The sequence below is a fragment of the Anguilla rostrata genome, chromosome 17, assembly GCF_018555375.3.
Source record: "Anguilla rostrata isolate EN2019 chromosome 17, ASM1855537v3, whole genome shotgun sequence".
Taxonomy (NCBI): Eukaryota; Metazoa; Chordata; class Actinopteri; order Anguilliformes; family Anguillidae; genus Anguilla; species Anguilla rostrata.
The window spans coordinates 16,509,941-16,530,024 of NC_057949.1; the positions used below are offsets into that span (position 1 = coordinate 16,509,941).

The 20,084-nt window shown below is 48.5% G+C and overlaps 1 protein-coding gene across 2 annotated transcripts in view; it reads left to right on the forward strand.

The window, feature by feature from the left end:
- Nucleotides 1-18,732, forward strand: part of mpp2a (MAGUK p55 scaffold protein 2a) — a 52,571-nt gene extending 33,839 nt beyond the window's left edge. For both annotated transcript variants that reach the window (XM_064316372.1, XM_064316371.1), the window contains 11 exons: nucleotides 4,923-5,023; nucleotides 8,974-9,126; nucleotides 9,669-9,824; nucleotides 10,851-11,078; nucleotides 13,447-13,578; nucleotides 14,098-14,200; nucleotides 14,658-14,726; nucleotides 14,997-15,158; nucleotides 15,528-15,730; nucleotides 16,432-16,560; nucleotides 16,786-18,732. In XM_064316372.1, coding sequence (XP_064172442.1) covers nucleotides 4,923-5,023; nucleotides 8,974-9,126; nucleotides 9,669-9,824; nucleotides 10,851-11,078; nucleotides 13,447-13,578; nucleotides 14,098-14,200; nucleotides 14,658-14,726; nucleotides 14,997-15,158; nucleotides 15,528-15,730; nucleotides 16,432-16,560; nucleotides 16,786-16,962 — 1,613 coding nt within the window. In that variant the 3' untranslated portion in view covers nucleotides 16,963-18,732. The remainder of the gene's footprint in view (nucleotides 1-4,922; nucleotides 5,024-8,973; nucleotides 9,127-9,668; nucleotides 9,825-10,850; nucleotides 11,079-13,446; nucleotides 13,579-14,097; nucleotides 14,201-14,657; nucleotides 14,727-14,996; nucleotides 15,159-15,527; nucleotides 15,731-16,431; nucleotides 16,561-16,785) is intronic.
- The last annotated feature ends 1,352 nt before the right edge of the window (nucleotides 18,733-20,084 follow it).

A 20,084-nucleotide genomic window follows, 5' to 3' on the forward strand; every position in this document is an offset into this window, starting at 1 on the left:
AAGAAGCAGCAAAACAAGCAGGATGCAGCTTATATCAGGGTCCCCGGGAGGATGCCACAGAGTCTCTGTAGCCTCCAGACTAATGGAATTATGCATGAACTCTGGTCTGCCTTGATCAGTCCTGCCATCTTGCAACTTCATCTGGAGATAGGAGGACACACTTGTACTACAGGAGAGGGGTATAAAAAAGAAAAAGCCAGCTGTGCTATCTGTTTTTTTTGCTTCTAACTGCTGCTCTCGGCGAGGCCAGGGTGCTTCCTAAATGCGGAGTTTGGACCCGAGTTCTTCCTGCCTGGCTGACGGAAGCAGTGCCCGCATCCTCCGCCCGGTGCACCAGACGGGCAGGTCAACGCGCCTGTCTGGCGGCTCGGGAACCGGACAGTGATGGATTCGTCCTGGGAAAGCTGCCCCTCTCGATAGCGGCGAAGGTGGAAGGAGTCACGGGCGGGAGGGGTGAAGAGATGAATATGAATTCCGGACCTTGGGGGAGGAACGGGAACGGACGCAAAGGCAGCGTCGTCCGTCACTCAGACGGCAACGCTGCGGTGAAAGATAAGGCTTCGGAGTGGTCGACTTCAACAAGCCGCTGGAGCCTCCTGTGTCAGTGTAAACCACGCTTCTTCAGTATAAATGAGTTACACGCAACAGAATTGCAGGAAGGGATAATCAGATTTGAGATGCAGACTTCCTAACTGGATCTATCTCCACCAGCGTATTTTTTACACCTCATTAGTCCTTAATTGTCTTATCCAATCGCGTGGCATCGATGAAGAGGAGATTCGGAAACTTTCGGTCTCCGTAGACTAATCTATCAGTCTCGCTCCCTCGCTCCGTGCCATTGTTCAATATTTCCTGCGACGTCTGAAATGTTAATGCGTGTTTTTTTTCAGCGAATCATTCCGGCGTTATTGAATATCCTGCAGTTGGCCTCAAGATCAAATAACCACAGAATAAGCGAGACAAAATACTCACAAGACTGTTATGGTGCATGCATCTTCAGTTCATATTTACTGAACAGTACCACCTGTATTTAGGGTGAATACAATGTTGTAAGATTTGGGGCACCTGCATTTTGCAGGTTAGGCCATATGTATTTGTATTCCTGAAATAATGTAGTTTTTAGATAAATGCATGTGAACTACATTGTGATTTATAATTCTAGCTTCTTAACTTTCATTCAAGCATTGCGGTATTGGCTTAACTGGCTGCTGTAACTGCTTCACAGGGGATTTGTGTCATGACAAAGGCTATGAGTAGTTGCGGGTTTGTGGAAAGAGGCCGTGTTCATTTAATATTCAAGGACATTGCTCCAAGTGCGTAACTTTATATTAGATCAAGGACCCACAAATTAAAATAATCTCATTCACTCAGGAATTGAATACCACCTTGGTGACATTATCTCTGCCGCCCTTGGTCTGAATGAGAAATGAGGGGAAGTAGTCATTATGTTTTTTTCCACAAGCACAAATCAGGTAAAGGAAGCTGTGAGCCTTCCCATCTGATATCCACTCCTGATGTGCCCAGTATAGCCCCAGATGCCCTGCACAACACGGCTCCCATTAGATACTGATTCCCTTATGCATAGTGGGAGGGGACTCCGCTCCTGGCCCAATCAGTATCTTCCAGCTCATTGCTAATATGGCCGGCCAGGAAGCAGAAGAAAGCGCCGTGAGTTTGGTGGCCTCAGTCCTGCCCTTGAAATGGACTGTGGGTGTGACCTCCGGGCTCAGAGACTGAGGGTCCAGTTCAGGTTCTGCAACCTGCAGCTTAATCTGCTTAATCTCATTTGCACCTTTACAGGTCAGGGTTGAAAGATTATTGGCTTTAAAGGGAACTTGCACTGGAAAAACAACATTAAATACAAATGCAGAGAATGGTAAATTAATAAAATATAACTTTGTTCCTGCTTTAAAATTTGAGTTTTTATTTATTTATTCGTTTGTTATTTGCATATAAAAAGGCTGAGGCGATTGTTTATAAACACAATGGAGCAATGCACTATGGGATAGCTCCCATATATTTTTTTTGTTTGTTCTCTGTGTCCAGGGGGTGTGGTTTAACGATCACTGATCTGATTTGCATTGAAGGCATTCAGTTGCCCTCAAATACATTAATGCCAATCAATCACCATGACAACCACACACCTGGATACCCAGAACAGTCAATGACCCTTCATCGATAGGTCATTAGAGAGGGTATTGGGGTTTTATGGCTTAATTCTTGGAAAAGAGCCTTATAGTCACAGTATGAGTGGAAACGCTATTGCAGGTTTGTACTGACACACCAGGGCGTACAGCCGAGGAAAACTACACAAACACAATCGCCAAAATGCCATTTCCTTTAAATCTGCATCGTATTTATTCCTAAATGCCTTCTAAAAAGGCAGAAGAATAATCTAGTAGAGCTGTCTCACGTGAAGGCAGTTTTAATGTCAGCTTTTAGGATGATTGGCACAGCGAGACATCTGGACAATGTGAGCTGTTTTGAGAAGCGTTCAAGCTGGGATCTTTCTAAAGGCGCTTTGAGGCTAAACTGACATGAAGACAGATACATCTATTTTTAAATGTCTGCTACACCGCATTTTGTTGGATGTGCGTACAAGACATCCACAGCTGACTCGTCTGTGTATAGGCAACGTCACAAAAGGATTTTGTGCCTTTGCAAATGTGCATTTTAAACAGATGGCAGTGACTGTGTGCAGCTTGCCCTTGCAAATAGAAATTCATTTTTTTGAATTCGGTTATGTTACTGAAGGCTGTTCTTGAGTGGTTAGTTTTCCTGAATGTGGACTATACTTTAGAGAGCATTTGTACAGGTCAGTTAAAGAACATGTTCGGGTACAAGAAGATAAGTATTTTATGGATAGAAAGTTCCCAGATAGTTCAGATTCAGAGGGTTGGAGTCGCAGCAGTTCCGCAAGAGCTGCCACACAATTCAGTGGAATCTTTCACCAGAAAATGTATTTGCAGCAATGTTGTTCAAATATCTGTGATATTTTCAACAGCTTCGCAGAGCCAGTATTAAGGCTCTGATTTCACTTGAAAAATTTAGCGTGCTTCAGTTGGGCCTTACGTTATTGGTTGGCTGGCTGCCTGAGACGATTAAACTGACTTTGTAAGAATTGTGCTCCCCCTACCCCCCCCCCCACCCCAAGCCTCAGCACCAGCAAACCAAAATCTTTTTCTGCAGACGCATCCATGACGGTGAAGGGAAGGGAATGTTCTCGCTGTCCTTGCGGTTGTGGTTGCAGTTAAAGGTGCTGTAAATCTCTCCTGTGGTTACACGGTCGCCGGGCCAAAATCGCGGAGCCTTCTCTGAGGCCCTGCTTGGCATTCAGAGGCGGGCTCGGTTTTCCATCGTCTGGAGACAGAGGTCAGAGGCGCATAAGGGGGACTCGTTCTGTTTACAGCGCTCTCATGAGCTGGGTCGCACGTTCACGGTCAGTCGCCGGGTTTGCGACGCGGTCGTACCCGAGCGAGTTCTAAATCGAGCGGCTTCACACTCGCACACTGCTTGTTTTATGAAACACTGCCCCAGTGTCAGTCTGGCAGGGATCTTTGGCTCTCTGATATGAGTCTAGATTGGGCATAAAACATACCCTTAGATTTAGAAGAAGATGGCTGTCTCTAATAATAATCATCATAACTATAAATCATGATAATCATAAGAATCCTCATAATCATACTCATTATCATAATAATCATCATCACCATAATGATTTATCATAAAAATATATTTGTTAGTGTCTTTCTGTTACACCCAAGATCACAAAGTCAAGGTCTCCCCCCCCATCTTCAGATTCAGGTGAAAATGGGAATATGAAATTCATTCAATACAGGACCCACATACCTTACCTGTTCTCCAATAGCTGCGTTGCATGAGAGCACAGGTCCGCTAGCTGTCATGTGTGATATAACAAAAGCATGGAATTGGCATGAGAAGAGGGTCCCCGTGGGCCGTGGGTATGTGTATGGAAGCTGCATCCAACAGGAGTCGGGTGTTGCATTTATGGCATCGAAGTAAACAGCATTAATTACATTAGCTCCAAGTAATGCCATTATTACACATCAAAGCCCCTTTCATCTGACAGCTCCAAGGTGAGAGTTCCAACTTTGGAGTGTTTCCAGCTACGACTCTCCATCTCTGTGAAGCACCTTAATTTGCTTCATGAAAACCTTCGATCATCTATAATGTGGTCTGGTGAAACCCTTTAATGTGACAGGCCTGCCTGTTGCCCACTGGCCTGGCCGTTTATTGGGATATCTGCTGAAAAGCCTAAACTTGCCGGATGCCGCGATGCGAGAGTCACGGTGGGATTCCTGGCTCTTTTCTGCTTGAGAGCGGGCTGTTTGGCCTATGAGAGCTCCTGTGTGTCTCCAGCTGCCATTTATGCCAATTGCCTCTTTCAGGAATGTAGATGGGGCCGGCCGGTTGACCGCAGAATCCAGCAAAGGCACTGAAGGGTGCAAATTGTGCCTCTAGTCAGTTAGTAAATTCATATACAGTTAGTCTGTCCAGTTGACCTGTCTTGAAATAGTAGTAGAGTTGAAGCTACCTCACAGCTTGCTAAGCTAGAATGGAATGCAAGTCTTAGGCCAGGTGTCCTCATTCTTATCCGGAAAGGGCCAATGTGAGTGCTGGCTTTTGTTCCAACCAAACAGGAACACACTGTGATTCTACCAATTAACATCCATAGCAAAGACTCTTGTGGTTGATTAGTAGAATCGGGTGTGCAGCTGCATGGTTGAAACGAAAGCCTGCACCCAGACCGGTCCTTTCTGGATAAGACTGAGGACCCCTGTCTAAGGCGCTCCCCGAAGCAGGATCGCTCGGCACGACGCCAGCGAGTCTGCCCTGCGAGCCTCTCCGTGAGTCCGTGGACAGACATCCCATAATAATCACATCCCCTTCTCTCCTGGCAGCTGTGCAGCAGGTCCTGGACACTCTGAGTGACAGCACCAGCTCCACCACCGCCAACGACCTGGACCTCATCTTCCTCAAGGGCATCATGGAGAGCCCGGTGGTAAGTCGGTCCGCCCCGACGCGGCGGTCAGAGCCGCGCCCCCGCGCTTTGATCTGCCGTGCGTACGCTCCGCCGCTCCCTCGCACGCTGCGCCAGAGCGCTGTCTGTCTAAGCTGCTGTAGGGGCACCGTAGTCTGTCTGAATCATTATTAATAGGGCGTAATGAGTCCCTGAGAGTTTGCTTTGAGATTTATCTGTGTGAGCCGCTCGAGATGAAGAGCTGCTGAGCAGATCGGCCAAGTGCGTTTTCTCTCCCTATTAAACAAAAGCAAAGGGCAGCTTGCGTACGTGAAAAAGGTTAATATCTATAGAGAGGGATCACGCGGATGTTAGCCAAAAACCATGTAGGGAATTTTGTGTGCGTGTGTGCATGTGTGCGTGCGTGAGTGATTTTTGTGGCTGACTGGCTGATTGTTTTTCAAGAAGAGCGAATACTGGCTTTGCTATAAATGGTTACCATTTTTTCTGAAATTGAGGGAAAAAAAACAAGAACATATTATGCCTTCATCAAAGCTGCAGAAAACAATTTAAACGGGAGAGTAAAAAATGCCACTTCAATTTCAAAGCAGCAGCGGAGAAATTATAACCTGTTATCAATTATTGATAGCTTTAGCATTTAGGCCTGTATTTGAACACAATAAAAGCTGGGGGGCACTGAATGGGAATTACTGAAGGGCAGCCTATCGGAGAGGCTGCGCTTTCTTGCAGAAGTAAAATGGTCGAATCACAGGTGCTTCACAGAATCTCACGGCCACAGATGCTGCGTATAGAAACGTAGCATGCTAAAGCTAGTAACGGCTAGTCAGTTAGCCTTTAGTGTGTAGGGCGCTAACACATTGCCAAACAGAAAACAATGTATGCTACCAACACGCAGCGGAGTGCGCTCTCCTGCAGGTTAATGTGTATTTACACTGAAGGGTTAACACTGGGCACGCGTTTCTGCAGTTCCTCAGGCCTGCTGAGGTCTTGAGTTTGTGTGCGACCCCACGCTTTCCCCACTGCTGTAATTGAGTGGTAATGATCCAAGCGATGGCCTTATATGTAATTATGTAAATCTGAGGTCACGTGTTCCTCTGGGGTCTCTGCGGAACGGGTGAAAAGGCAATCGTTCACCAGTGCAGTTTGCTAGCGGTTTTGTCTAGAGGTTTTTCTTACTGCGCAGTTTTTGATGAAGGTGAAACAGTTGAGCCGGTGTGTAATTAATATTTATGATGCTATTTTACAAAGGTGAAGAAGTCCACCGATATTGCTCAGAACGTCTCTTCTGATATCTTGACATTTGGAGGTGCGCAACCTGAAATTTAGCTGCGACCAAAATCCAGTTTCAAAATCACAAAATCCTGAGTTCTGTGGCCCGCGATCTTGCTGAAGATCTCCCGTGATCTCCTGTGATCTTGTGATGTCAAGACAACCATGTTAGTAGTATAATAATATTGACTTATTACCCTGGGATAACAATTTCCCACGATGGTAACGACCCCGGTTCCGACGGATTGGCAGGTGGATGGCTTTTAAGCAGGGTCCTCAGCGTGACTGAAGCAACCTTGGGGGGGGTCGGAGGTCACGGAGCAGTGAGAAGTCTGGGGGTGTCTGGCTGTCAGGGAGGATGTGTGGACTCGGAGCCCTGTGTAAGCGGCTAACGCGAGGCGAGGCTAATAAACATGCATCCCCACCCCGCTGCCCCTGGGACAGCTGACCTTGGCAGATGCAAGTCGGCCTTAATTACCGCTCTGCATTTTCAGCAGCCCCACAGCCCAAGTGGCCCTGGGCCCGTCTGAACACCTTATTTTGCAAGCCGGTCCGCGCTCCCCTCACGGGAACGCGGGGCCGTGATTGGCCCCTCCGGCGGCCGTTCATTTGCATGGGGTGAGCTCATTGGCTAATGAGGATGGTGTGTGGGGCCCCTGAAGTGGGATTTCTCTTTCTCCATTTCCATCTGGCCTCTTAGTAGAACTGACAGCTTTTTCCGAGGGAAATTGGAGCATAGAAATAAGCATAGGGAGGCGAATGACCCTGCGTGGTCAGTAGTACACGCTGCTCACGCCAGCCAGCCATTGTATTTGTACAGATACAGAAATGCATCTCGCCAAAACGTGGTGGACAGCAGTGGCACACCAAACAGTCACACAGTAACCTTTTCCCTCGTCTGAAACAGTGCAGCCCCTAGTGAAACCAAAGCCCCTCAGGCTGCCATTTTCATGATTCACGCTGCACTGTTTGTTTACAGCTGTGAGAGCTTTCACAGGGCAACTGTCTGGCCACATTCGGAATATATTTTCGGCTTTCTGCTGTGCGCGCAGTACGGTTAAATAAGCGTTTATCATAACTGTCGCTCAATTTAACGCGAGGGTTAGTGATTTTCTTATTTCGCCTAGCTCAGTGGTCGCTGAAATTAATTTGATAAGCCGCGCTTGCAAATAAAACATTTTTGTGAGTCGACGTTAAGGAAGGAAATGGACGCCAGAACGATGAGGATGTTTTTGGGAACGGAGGCTGTGTAGTTCGGCCAGGGACGTCTTCCCCGGGCGACCGGTTCCAGGAACGGGCCGAGCGGGGGGGGGGGAAAGAGAGAAGAGCGGTGAAGGCTCGCTGGAGCGCCGCTACGCTAGGGGGTCCCTCCGGGCGCCTCGTTAAGCGGAACTCGCCGGAACTCGCCGGAAAGCCCGCCTGTGGTGCCAGCCCCGTCAGACGAGCCAAACCCTGTTGGACCCTCGTTGGGCGGCCCGTCTGTTCTGGACGTCCCCCCGCCGCCCTGCCCCTGTCCGGTCCTCCGGCGCTCCTCCGGTGCGGCTCGGCGTCTCCTCGTTCCCCGGATACGCCGGCGGTTTCTCCGATGCCAGACCGCCTGGAAGCCGCTGACACAATGGGGTCAGCCTGCCTTTCAGTGTGGCTCAGCGGGGGCCTGGTGCCTGTTCAGAAGCAGCCTGCTCTGCGGTGCACGTCTGACGGGTGACGGGGAGGTCGTGCGTCCAGGAGCCGGACTAGTGAGGAACGCCTGCGTCGAATTCCCGCGCGGCTACCTCTCTGCATAATCACCGCCAGAATCTGATTGGCCGCTCAAATCACAATTCCCTGCATTCTCGATCCGCTTTTATTCCCCAGGTCGTCACTGAGCGTGACAGTCGACTTCTGAGATGACCTACTAGGTTAAACAAAGTGGGCTTGAATTGAATGGGTTGAATTGGATTTTTACCCAGGGGCCTGAAAGACTGACCGTGCATTGTGTGCCCTTCGGAGGCTGGGGGGGTGAGGTTCGGGGAGGGGTGCCATGATGACAGCTGGCTCCTCCAGGTAGCGCCCTTCGTGTCTAGCGCTGCTCCCCGCCCCATGGCATCCACGTAATCCCCTGGATTACCGAAAGTCACGCCCCGGGCTACTGAATAAACACCTCCTTTTCCACAGGAGGGCGCGGCTTCTCCCCCGTGAGCAGGCCTGGCAGGGCGTTCTGCCCTATCGCATCGGACCACGCGTACCTTATCTCAGCTTTAATTCAGCGTCTGTTTCAAGGGCCGGTGTCAATCAACCAGTTTCTTTTTCTTTTTTTTTAACAAGGACTTCATAAAAGCAAAGTAGGCTGTCTTGTAGTAGAATAGAGTGCTATTAGAATAGAAGAATCATTCTCAGATAATTGAATGTTGTAGGAGCTCAGCCAGGGAAATTGGCCAGGCAGTTGATCAAGCGCAGAGATCAGAACCCTTAAAGAGCTGGTGTGTAGAAGTGGCACTAAATGCTAAATCAGATTTGCACTCACAAAAGAAACCTATTACAGTGATGAGTGAACTTTGTCTATGGCTGGAATGGCAGGGTGTGGGTCTCGGTGCAGCCCCTGGTGCGTTTGGTAGGGAAAGCGGGTAAATGTGACATAAGTGCCCCTGCCCGTTTTTAATGTCTGAGTGCTGATGAGGAGCAGGGAGGGAGGCTGACGGTGTCGCTGTCCGTGGTGCTGGCAGGCCCCGGAGAACCCGGAGGAGATGAGGCTGGAGGCGGTGCGGGACAACAACGTGGAGCTGGTGCAGGAGATCCTCAGAGACCTGAACCCCTTCACACACCACAGCCAGGCGGCCGCAGAGCTCGCGCGCATCCTGAGCGAGCCGCACTTCCAGGTGGGTTCACACACACGCAGGCTCACACACACAGATACACATACTCACACACACACACACACACACACACACACACACAGATACACATACTCACTCACATACACACACACACGCAGGCACACACACACAGATACACATACTCACTCACAACACACACACACACACAGGCTCTCACACACAGATACACCACTCACTACGCACACACACCACCACACAACACCGATACACATACTCACTCACATACACACACACACGCAGGCTCTCACACACAGATACACATACTCACTCACATACACACACACATGTACACATACACAGATAGACTCACTCACTCACTCATATATATATATATATATATATATATATACACACACACACACACACACATACACTCTTATAGACCCGTCTAATAATAAAGAAGAAAGGTAATCACAGCATAAACATCAAAAAGCAGCTCATTTTGTTCAGTGTATGGGAAGGATAAGAACTGAACATGTCTGATATGTCAGTCATCTCTGATTGCACTGTGATTGGTCCCCCAGTCCCTTCTGGAGACTCATGACTCTGTGGCCTCCAAAAGCTATGAAACCCCGCCTCCCAGCCCCTGCGCCTTCATGGACGCCACCATCAGCACCCAGCCGGTGCCCCCCGACGCGGTCAGGATGGTGGGCATTCGCAAGGTGTCCGGTGAACACCTGGTGAGTCCACCGCACCGCCTGCTCTGGTGCCGGAACATTCTGCTGTCATCTCGTTGGCTGACCGTTCAGTGCAGTCATTCACTGAATCACTGGCTCTTAAACCGTTTAATATCGGGACCCACATTTGAAATGTAGCACCTTTCAGCGACCATCACACTCCAGCATAGCGTACTGGACTACAGACTCATTCTGGGACCCACCTCATACCCTCCTGCCACCCGTTTTGGGTCCCCACCCGTAGTTTAAGAACACTGCTTTAGATTGTTCATCTGGGTAGCAGAGGCCTTACAAAGCAACTAAAGAGCTATCGCCATGGCCGTGTCACCTCCCGTGGGATTTTAGGAAAAACTTTCAGCCGACAAGACTGGAGTTTAGTTCAGGCTTTATCTTAATTCCTCTCTCAAGCTCTCGGTTTCAAATTTGGAATCGGGAATAAAAGAAGAAATTTTCAATGAGATTATTAAGTTGAGAACTTCAATTAGAACGTAATTTAGTCTCTCACTTAATAGAATCACATCTCCTTCTAAGGAGCAGAACATTCTCACTGCCAGGAGATCTGTCCTGCTTCTGCTTGGTCTGTAGTTTTGGAATTTTTTTTGGAACAGCAGACAGTGTCACGTTATTTGAAAGAATTCTGGCAGATGCAGTCATACCCCACATAACCCAGGTGTGGGCATTACGCTACACTGTTCTTGGGTGGTAAACCGTCGGTCCACCGCTGGTCTATGTAGTGGAAGGTCCATCCGGTTGTTCAGTGTTGTGTGGACCGGTGAGAGTGTGACCGGGTGAGAGTATGACCGGGTGATCCATCCGGCTGGTGGACCCGGTGAGAGTGTGACCGGGTGAGAGTATGACCGGGTGACCCATCCGGCTGGTGGACCCGGTGAGAGTATGACCGGGTGATCCATCCGGCTGGTGGACCCGGTGAGAGTATGGCCGGGTGAGAGTATGGCCGGGTGAGAGTATGACCGGGTGAGAGTATGACCGGGTGACCCGTGGCGTGCGCGCTTGCGTGTGTCGTGACAGGGCGTGACGTTCCGCGTGGAGAGCGGGGAGCTGGTGATTGCCCGGATCCTGCACGGCGGGATGATCGACCAGCAGGGCCTCCTCCACGTGGGCGACATCATCAAGGAGGTCAACGGCAAGGAGGTGGGCAACGACCCCAAGGTCCTGCAGGAGATGCTGCAGGAGGCCAGCGGGAGCGTGGTGCTCAAGATCCTCCCCAGCTACCAGGAGCCGCAGCCCCCCCGCCAGGTGAGCCTTCGGCCACGCCCACCCCTGCCCTCTCAGGTCAGCTCCCTGCAAACCCATCCACCAGCCACCTACAGCCAAAACCACCTGCAGCCAAAACCACCTGCCTCCAGAACTGATCCTAAATCAGTTTAAGCCTCTGACCCGACAATGATTGGGGTCAGCGCCGGAGGTGGATAATCTGATCCTGGCTTGCTCGTTTCGAGGCTGTGATTTAGTGGCTTTCCACGGGCTGTAATTGTGGCTGCCAAAGCAATCTGCCATATATTCAAGAGCATAGCTTTAGTGCAGCTAGCAGTAGCAGTAACAATGGCCTGCCCATGGATGAGTGCGCAAGGCCTTTTGCAGAGGCAAGATTTGTGAATGTGGTCTCAGAGCAGACAAATCGGGGAGAGAAACAGTTTTGGGTTTATTGAGTGCATAGGTAGACAGTCGATGTGGTCCAGGCCTGGTACGCATCTCACAGGCAGATTGATTTGTCCTCAGCTCTCGGTCGGTTTGGACCCGCTCCCAGAAGCCCTTGGCACTGGGGAGTGGTGATTTTTTTGCGTGGTTGGGACGGTGATAGAGGCACAACAGACCGGACAGCCATTTGCAGATCAACTTTGACCCCAATCGGCGATCATTGTTCTGTCGTTTTCCGGGGGTCCTTTCATCTCCTAACTGGTCCGAGGAGGCAGTTGTCATGGTAACGGCATCCTTCGCCCAATCGGAGGCAGGGGAGCGAAGCCTGGGAGAAATTTGTCTGTGGTTTGTACGTCGGCGTCATCGCCCGTCCCAGTTTCGGGCAGGGTGGCGGGGGCACGGCCCAGTTTCCAGAAAGGGGGGACCACATGTCAGGATGAATAGCCAGTAGAAAATGAATGAGAATGAAGCTGGATACTTTTGATTTATTTATTTCTTCTTTTTTTTTTTGTTGCACTTATTCACCCTGATGCCAAATGACCAGCACTTGAAGAGGACTCTCGCCCACAGCAGCTGGTAACCTGTGCGAACCTGGGCTGTTGTTAGGAGAAACGAATGCCATGGTAACCTGAGGCACTCTGGCCAGCTCGCACTCACCCTACCCCTGGCGGGATGAAGCAGATTGTGCGCCATCTAGTGGAGCCCTGAAGCTGCAAACAGGCACGCTCCAAAGCCCCACTTCTCTGAAGGACTCCAGGCTCAAGCTGTTTTCGGTAGATGTAAGCCAGGCTGTTCCTTTTGCCGTCATGCTGAAAGCACCAGCTGGGCAGATGGCTTGCTCCGTTCCCGCCAACCACGGGCTTTGGGCGGGCAGGCGGGCAGGCGAGCTGCAGCCACTGCTAGCGTTGCCCTCGCAGAGTTAGCGTTAGCGACAGCGCCACGCTCCGCTCGTACCCCAGTGAAATGCCTCCTCCGGTTGTCATGGATACCATCCCCGGCAGTGCAGCGCTCCCTGCATCTCTCCTTTTGTTACCCCTTTTTATTACTGGGGGGGCGGGGGGGGGGGGGTAGTCGGGGCTGTGCGAATGTGACTGTAAATGTAAGGGCTGCAGAACATCTGGTTCCTCTGTCAGGAACTTAATCAGAAGGCCAAATAAAACATCCCGCTTTTTTAATCCTTTGTTCTTGGATTTGCACGTTGACTCGACTCGAGGGTGCGGTAACACGGTCCCTTCTGTCTGCGGAGGTCTCGTCGTGTCGGCCGTTTCCCTGCATCCCCGTCTCCGGCTCGAACTCTGCGTTTTCATAGAGGAAGACGTGCGCGCTGGGTTCGATAAAGCCGGATGAAAGGAAGGATTATCTACTTGTCATTACTCATTAGTCACTTCAGATGGTGCCATGAAAAAAATTCTTTTGTGAACCGTCGCCGTCGAGATTTATTTCGTAATGCCAAATGTCGCTGTCATGAAGGTACAGACTGTATTTTTCAAAGTCTGTTCATTTAGTGAGGTTAAAAGAGAGGGAAACACTAAGGCTCTGATGGACTGATGTGCAAACTTTAAACTACATCTTAGAACTGACAACAAATATCCATTTATCTAGTAAGTAAATTAATCTGGTTGGCTGTGTATATGTTAATCCTTTAACCCAGTGGATCTCGGACCTCTCATCAGGTACCCCCTGCTGGATCCAGGTGTTTGACGTGCTCCACCTCAAGCACACCTGATACAGCTAATCAAGCCCCTAATTAGTTGCATCAGGTGTGCTGGAGATGGAACGCATCAAATACCTGGATCCAGCTGGGGGGTACCCAAGGAGAGGTCAGGGAACCACTGGCTTAATCCAAAAGGTTGATGGGGTCCAGGTTCGAGCTGCGTTCAGCGCGCGGCCGTCGCTTGGCTGGGTTTTAGTGGGCCGCGATAGTCTGAGAAAGCCGCTGTTCTGTCCCGCCCCCTCCCTCTTGCAGGTGTTCGTGAAGTGTCACTTCGAATATGATCCCGCCAATGACAACCTGATTCCCTGCAAGGAGGCGGGACTCAGGTTCAGCAGTGGAGACATACTGCAGATCGTCAACCAGGAGGACCTCAACTGGTGGCAGGTGAGGAGTGTGCGGAGGTTAGGGTCTCCTCCCACTCCACTCTAATACAGTCAGCTTTTCACAGCTTCTCTTAAGCCTGTAACTGGTTTATAGTAGCTGACTGTAGTGGTGGTAGCAGACTATACTACTATATTTGTAGCTGACTTCTATTTCTTAGGGGGACTTTGTGTCTTAGGGTCCTGTTTATATGGGGTATTTTAGGGCTCTGTTTGTAAGGGGTAAGGGGGTATTTTAGGTCCCTGTTTGTAAAGGGTAAGGGGGTATTTTAGGGCCTTGTTTGTAAGTGGATATTTTAGGGCTCTGTTTGTAAGGGGTAAGGGGGTATGTTAGGTTCCTGTTTCTAAGGGGTAAGGGGGTGATTTAGGGACCTGTTTGTAAGGGGTTATTTTAGGGCCTTGTTTGTAAGGGGGTATTCTAGGGCTCTGTTTGTAAGGGGTAAGGGGGTGATTTAGGGACCTGTTTGTAAGGGGTAAGGGTTGTTTTAGGGACCTGTGTAAAAGTGTCTCGTCTCTCCTGTAGGCGTGTCATGTAGAGGGGGGTAGTGCTGGGCTCATCCCCAGCCAGCTGTTGGAGGAGAAGAGGAAGGCCTTCGTGAAGAGGGACCTGGAGCTGGCAGCCGCAGGTACTGCTAGGCCTGGCACCACAGAAACGCACACCGTGACTTCCACACAAACGTTTGTGTGTCCTGTGTTTATCGTGCTTTCACGTTTTCCTTACTTTGAATGGCATACATTTTCCGTACAGTTTCTGAATAGTGAGATACGAAGCGCATTAAAATTTTATTTTTTGAAATATCATATTTTAGCATTTTACTGTACTATTTCTGCCCTTCCTAGGGGGAAAATGCTGTCCCTGTACAACACTGACCCCCAGTGGAGCTTTACTGTCACTGCCAAACCTCGGTAGTCTAGTAGTAATGTGAGCCACCGTCAGAGGACTATGCAGCATTGCATTGTGTACATCCAGACAGAAAGGCTTTCTTCGCATGTTACCGATGTTAATATCCCTCTGTTTGTGTTGGGTGCAGGGGGTGTATTGTGTAGTTATACCTGAGTGTAATACCTGTGTTTTCCTGGCAGGGGCGCTCTGTACTGGCATGGGTGGGAAGAAGAAAAAGAAGATGATGTATCTGACAACTAAGAACGCAGGTTGGTGTTTTCCGTTTGCGTGTTGAATAATTATGAACCAAAACTGCTTTATTGACTTAGGTTTGGGCCAGTGGGATCGAAAATGGTGCAGAACATTGTTCATGTTTTTACTGATATTGATTTTGCATAAAAACTCAAATTCCTGAACTTTCCCTCCCTCTCCCTGTCTGTTTTTGTGCGACTATTCATTGGCATAAATCATATTTCTCTCGTAATCTCTTCTCTTGTGCTAACGCACTTGCTCGCTCTCTCGCTCTCTCTCTCGCTCAGAGTTTGATCGCCACGAGCTCCTGATCTACGAGGAGGTGGCGAAGATGCCCCCGTTCCGCAGGAAGACCCTGGTTCTGATCGGGGCGCAGGGCGTGGGCCGCCGCAGCCTGAAGAACAAGCTGCTGGTCTCGGACCAGCTGCGGTACGGCACCACCATCCCCTGTGAGTACGGACCGGCACGGACCGGCACGCGGCCCGGCCCATCAACACATCTCATGTTCTGATATTTTTTGATGGCCGCTTTCAGTCTGGGCCCTTGGAATCGTCCAGGGAACCGTCCGTTGGATCAGATGTTCCTGCAGTATTAAAAATAGCACAGGAACATACGGTGCTATGTTCCTGTACTATTTTTAATGTATGCGGAAGGAAATGTTTTGTGTCCATCCATTGGACAGTAGAACTCCTGCAAGCTTGAATTGGTCTCATTCTGTCGTTTATTTCTCGTTTACACATGGAAGGCTGTTCGATAACGGCATGGTTCCTCAGTTATATTACTGGCCCTTAACCTCCAATGCGTCCCCGTTCCCCCAGACACCTCCAGGAAGCCGAAATCGGGCGAGAAGAGCGGGCAGATGTACAGCTTCGTCTCCCGCAGCGAGATGGAGTCGGACATCAAGAGCGGCCGCTACCTGGAGCACGGCGAATACGACGGCAACCTGTACGGCACCAAGATCAGCTCCATCCACGAGGTGGTGGAGGCGGGCAGGGTCTGCATCCTGGACGTCAACCCGCAGGTCTGAGCCAATGAGGCTTCGCGATCGCAAAAATGGGCGGGGCCGATTACGTCGTAAATCCGTGGGCTGCTGGCTTTAGACCGATCGTTCTGTCTCAAGTGCACCAGGCTTTTGCCGTTTCGTTGGCTCCTACGAACAGAAAAGTGAAGTGAGGCAGCCGCACTCTATTTCTGTTTCACCTTTTGCCTTTATTCAGATTTGCGTCTCAGCATCAGCTGCTGAGTTGTTGTGAAACATTTCTCACGCTGGAATGCGTCTAATTAGGCCCCCCGGGGCCCCTTTTATTATCACTGGAGTTTCTGCTTCCCACTGCTGGACTGCCCACATAAACGAGGACAGAATGGGCGATGTGCAGTTAATCAGCGCAAATATATGATAGATAGCAGATAGCTATAAAATGGGTAAATATACGTATATATTTACAAGTCAGTGGCCAAAGTCAGTGAATGCCTCACATCACAAAAACTACTCTGGGGTGAATGGTACTTAAGATTACAACCTTTTTGGTCCAATTTTTATTATTGTCTTCTCCCGTGGAAAGTAATTCCTGGAAATTGCTGCAGTCCATGTGTGTGAGATCATTCTGATCCATGGTGCATTAAGAATAATCCCAATCCGAGGATTGTAATCTCAGAATATAATTTCAGATTGTCTATCAGCGTAGCCCTCGCGGAATCTTATCGCCACCCTCGTTTCCGTAGGCGCTCAAAGTCCTTCGGACGTCGGAGTTCCTGCCGTTCGTGGTGTTCATCGAGGCGCCCGACTTTGAGGTCCTGAAGGCCATGAACCGCTCCGCCATCGAAGCGGGAATCGGCACCAAGCAGCTGACGGTAGGCAGAGTGAAGCCATGCACCATGTTCTCCTTGAGTTGCTCATATGTCACTGAGTTGAGTATGATGCTAATGTATTTATACAGGTTTGATGTCAGTACGGTGTGTGAGTGTTTGGTGGTTGATGGCGGTATAGAGTGTGTGTGTTTGGTTGATGGCGGTGCGGTGTGTGAGTGTTTTGATAGTGGCTAACCCAAACGACCCCCCCACCCCCCACCCCCATAGGACAGTGAGCTGAAGAGGACGGTGGATGAGAGCCGAAGGATCCAGAGGGCCTACGGCCACTACTTTGACCTCACCATCATCAATGACAACCTGGAGGGCACTTTCCGGGCCCTGAAGGCCTCGCTGGAGCAGCTGGGGGCGCAGCAGCAGTGGGTGCCCGTCAGCTGGGTATTTTAGCAGCGGCCACGCCCGATCAGCAGGCGCAGGCTGAAAAAAGAGAGGGGGGAGAGAGAGAGAGAGAGAGGGGGGGCGTCGTCCAGTTTGGTACAGCACAAGCCTCAAACAGATTTGGGAGCCAGCGAAAGACGTCCGAGCAATCCTGATGGAGAAACCACTGAAGCCGATCTCTGAGAGCCTCCCCTACTGGCTGGCGGACCAAATTGGCAGTCAAAATCCATCAGGATTTCACCCTCAGACTTTTGTACAAATATCCTTTTTCAGACATGGTTTTTAATTGTATTTTTAATTTTGTAAAACAAAGAGCATACTTCTCTATCTATATCTGTATCTTTGAGCAAGATGTATCAAAAGTAATATGAGGCGCAGCGTGCATGTGAGTGTGTGTGTGTGTGTGTGTGTGTGTGTGTGTGCGCATGCGTGCTTGGGTTAGTATTTATTTACAGATTGGGCTATAGTGCTATGTGTCTTTCGGTGTTAAAGCTGACCATGTCTCAGTGGTTATTGTTTCAATAGAGGGAAACTTCTCAATCTCTTCTGAAATGGGCAATACTTAATCTGCAGTGTTGACAATGAGCAGTGTTAGTTTAGTCTCTAAGTGGTCAGAATAAATATACCAATTGTACAGGACTGAAACATAATAGATTTTAGGGCTTATGGTCACATACCATATGTTGTAATTGTAAATACACACACACATATACGGACATGTGCACACATATATAGACACATCCCTGTTCCACTTACGAATCTGTTAGCATTAAATATATCGCTTTGAAGGAGGGTTTCTCCCCCTCCTCAGACACAAATGTTGGTTTCTTCCCAAGAATTTCACACATTGCATTCATTATTCTGTACATTCAAATATTGGTCAAGAACTGGATGTTCAGTTTTCATCATATTGAAAACACAATGCATGGCACTTACAACATACGGACACACAAACACCGACTGTAAACGTACGGTAGCAACTTCTAGCAAGTGAGGAAAAAATACGTCATTTTTGTTTGTGTTTGTCGCTGGACACTAGTACTACCTCACTGGACGTTTTATGTTTCGGTAGTACAGTGTGGTGTGAGACAGTTATGTCAGCATTCTCTTTTACTTTCTTCCTGGACATCATGTAAAGGACTGTGGAGGACCTCTTTATGAACAGAAAGCAGCTGAGCTTAGATCACATGCCTGTCTGTCTGACACAGAACTGCTAGAGATGCCCTATCAGCGATTCGCTGCAAAGTGTTCATCTGTTACTGCGTGCTACTTTTTATTTGCCATTTTCTTTGTACGCCATGCTGTATGGAGCTTCTAGAAAATATGAACTGTGATTTCCCCCCCCCCCCCCTTGTGTTGATTTTGCTGACTGTACTTTGACATTCCGTGAGGGGATTAACCCATGTTCATCTCTGTTACTGCCAGGAATGACACGTTTTCGTGTGGAAGGTGTGTGTGCGTGTGTGTGTGTGTGTGTGGATGTTAGACACAGATGGAGGGAGGTGGTTGGATTTGGTGGAATGGGACTGGAGGGCTGTGCAGCTTGAGGTGAATGAAGAGGAATGTGAGTAGAATCATAAAGACTGAGTCGAAATTCCATGTGGATGCACAGGTAGTTCATACACATTAGATGTCAAATGTATGACGCCTTTTGGACCAGCTTTTTCAGACATGTGTTTTATTTAATTAACTGGAAGAGCTATAATAGATATCAACCCTACAAAAAATGAACATTAACATGAACATTAATAAAGGAATGTTTTTTCATACAATATCTTAGGAATGTTTCATCTTATTTTCTTTCATTTCCTTATTTTTCTTTTAATATAGTTTTTTACTGAATATTACTGAGGAAATTTCATTATAATTTTCAAATAATTATTTCTTATTTGAGGAAAAAATAAAAAATATTCAGTCAGCTTTATATTTCTGATAACTTCAATAGATTAATAAGTACAATAATTTTGAATATAGTGTCTACGTTTTATCTTTTTTTTTGACGATATGTACAAGTTTATGTATTTTGTGCATCACATTTCTAAAAACCAGGGTTGACAACCTGGTGCTGGAATGCCATCTCAGCTCTGTTTGAGGGTTTAATTGATTGGGAGTCTGAATACTCAGAATTTGAATGGCAACAGATGCTGCAAAAAAAACCAGAGATATCTCCGGTCCTCCAGGAGCCCTGCTCTAAAGGATGCAGAAAGAAGGGTTCATTAACGTGCGCCTTCATTAACGTCATTAGCGGCGTCATTAACGCGCGCGAGTTATCCGGCACAAATGGAGTCCTAGAAAGATCTCTTTAACTGATACGCTCCGTAACTATCTCGAAGATTGTAGAGCTGCTGACGGCGATTCTGCTGCCAAAACAGCAGTCATGCGGCACGGTGGCTCTCCCCCTGAATAATTGCTTAATGCGGTGAAATGGGAGCGCATCATCGGTGTGAACGCAAGTCTTTCTCCAGCGGTTCAAAACCACCGTCTGGAGTCACTCTGCTGGGATTAACACTTAACCACAAACAAGGACGGTTAGATGATGATGTCACTAGTCTTTGCAAGTTTCTGCCCGTTTCATCACTCGGGAGTAACGGGAATGTGGAAAGCGGAAATTAACAAGGAAGAGGTAATGAGGGAAAGGCAGTGTTTTGTGGGAACAAGCCGTCGATGTGCTCGTCTACGATCACGTTAACACTAAAGGACGATATTACCTTTTATTTGTTAATCTGTTTATTTCGCCCCCGAGCCATTGAACAGCTCTGCTGTAAAGCAAGTACTAACTCCTAGCCTATCTTGCATTCAGGGTGAGTCTGTCCTGAAGAAAAATTAGGAGTCTTGTAATGAACTAATACGCTGTGGATAAGATGCGTATCAGAAAAGCGTGGAAAGAATTTTTAAAGGCACTTTCCATTTACATGTTTTTGTTGCCATGTGTCCCTGGGGAAATTTTATCAAGATTGTATCTAGCTGAATCCTATTTATAATTACGGCTAAGTCTTTACACGTTTGTGCTTTGGGAGTGCACACAAAAGCATTACTGAAACTGGGAGCATCGACAGCTGCTATATTCTGAGCAACAAATAATGTGTGATTGCATACTGAATGGAGTCACAGAAAGCATTCAGTATTAAACT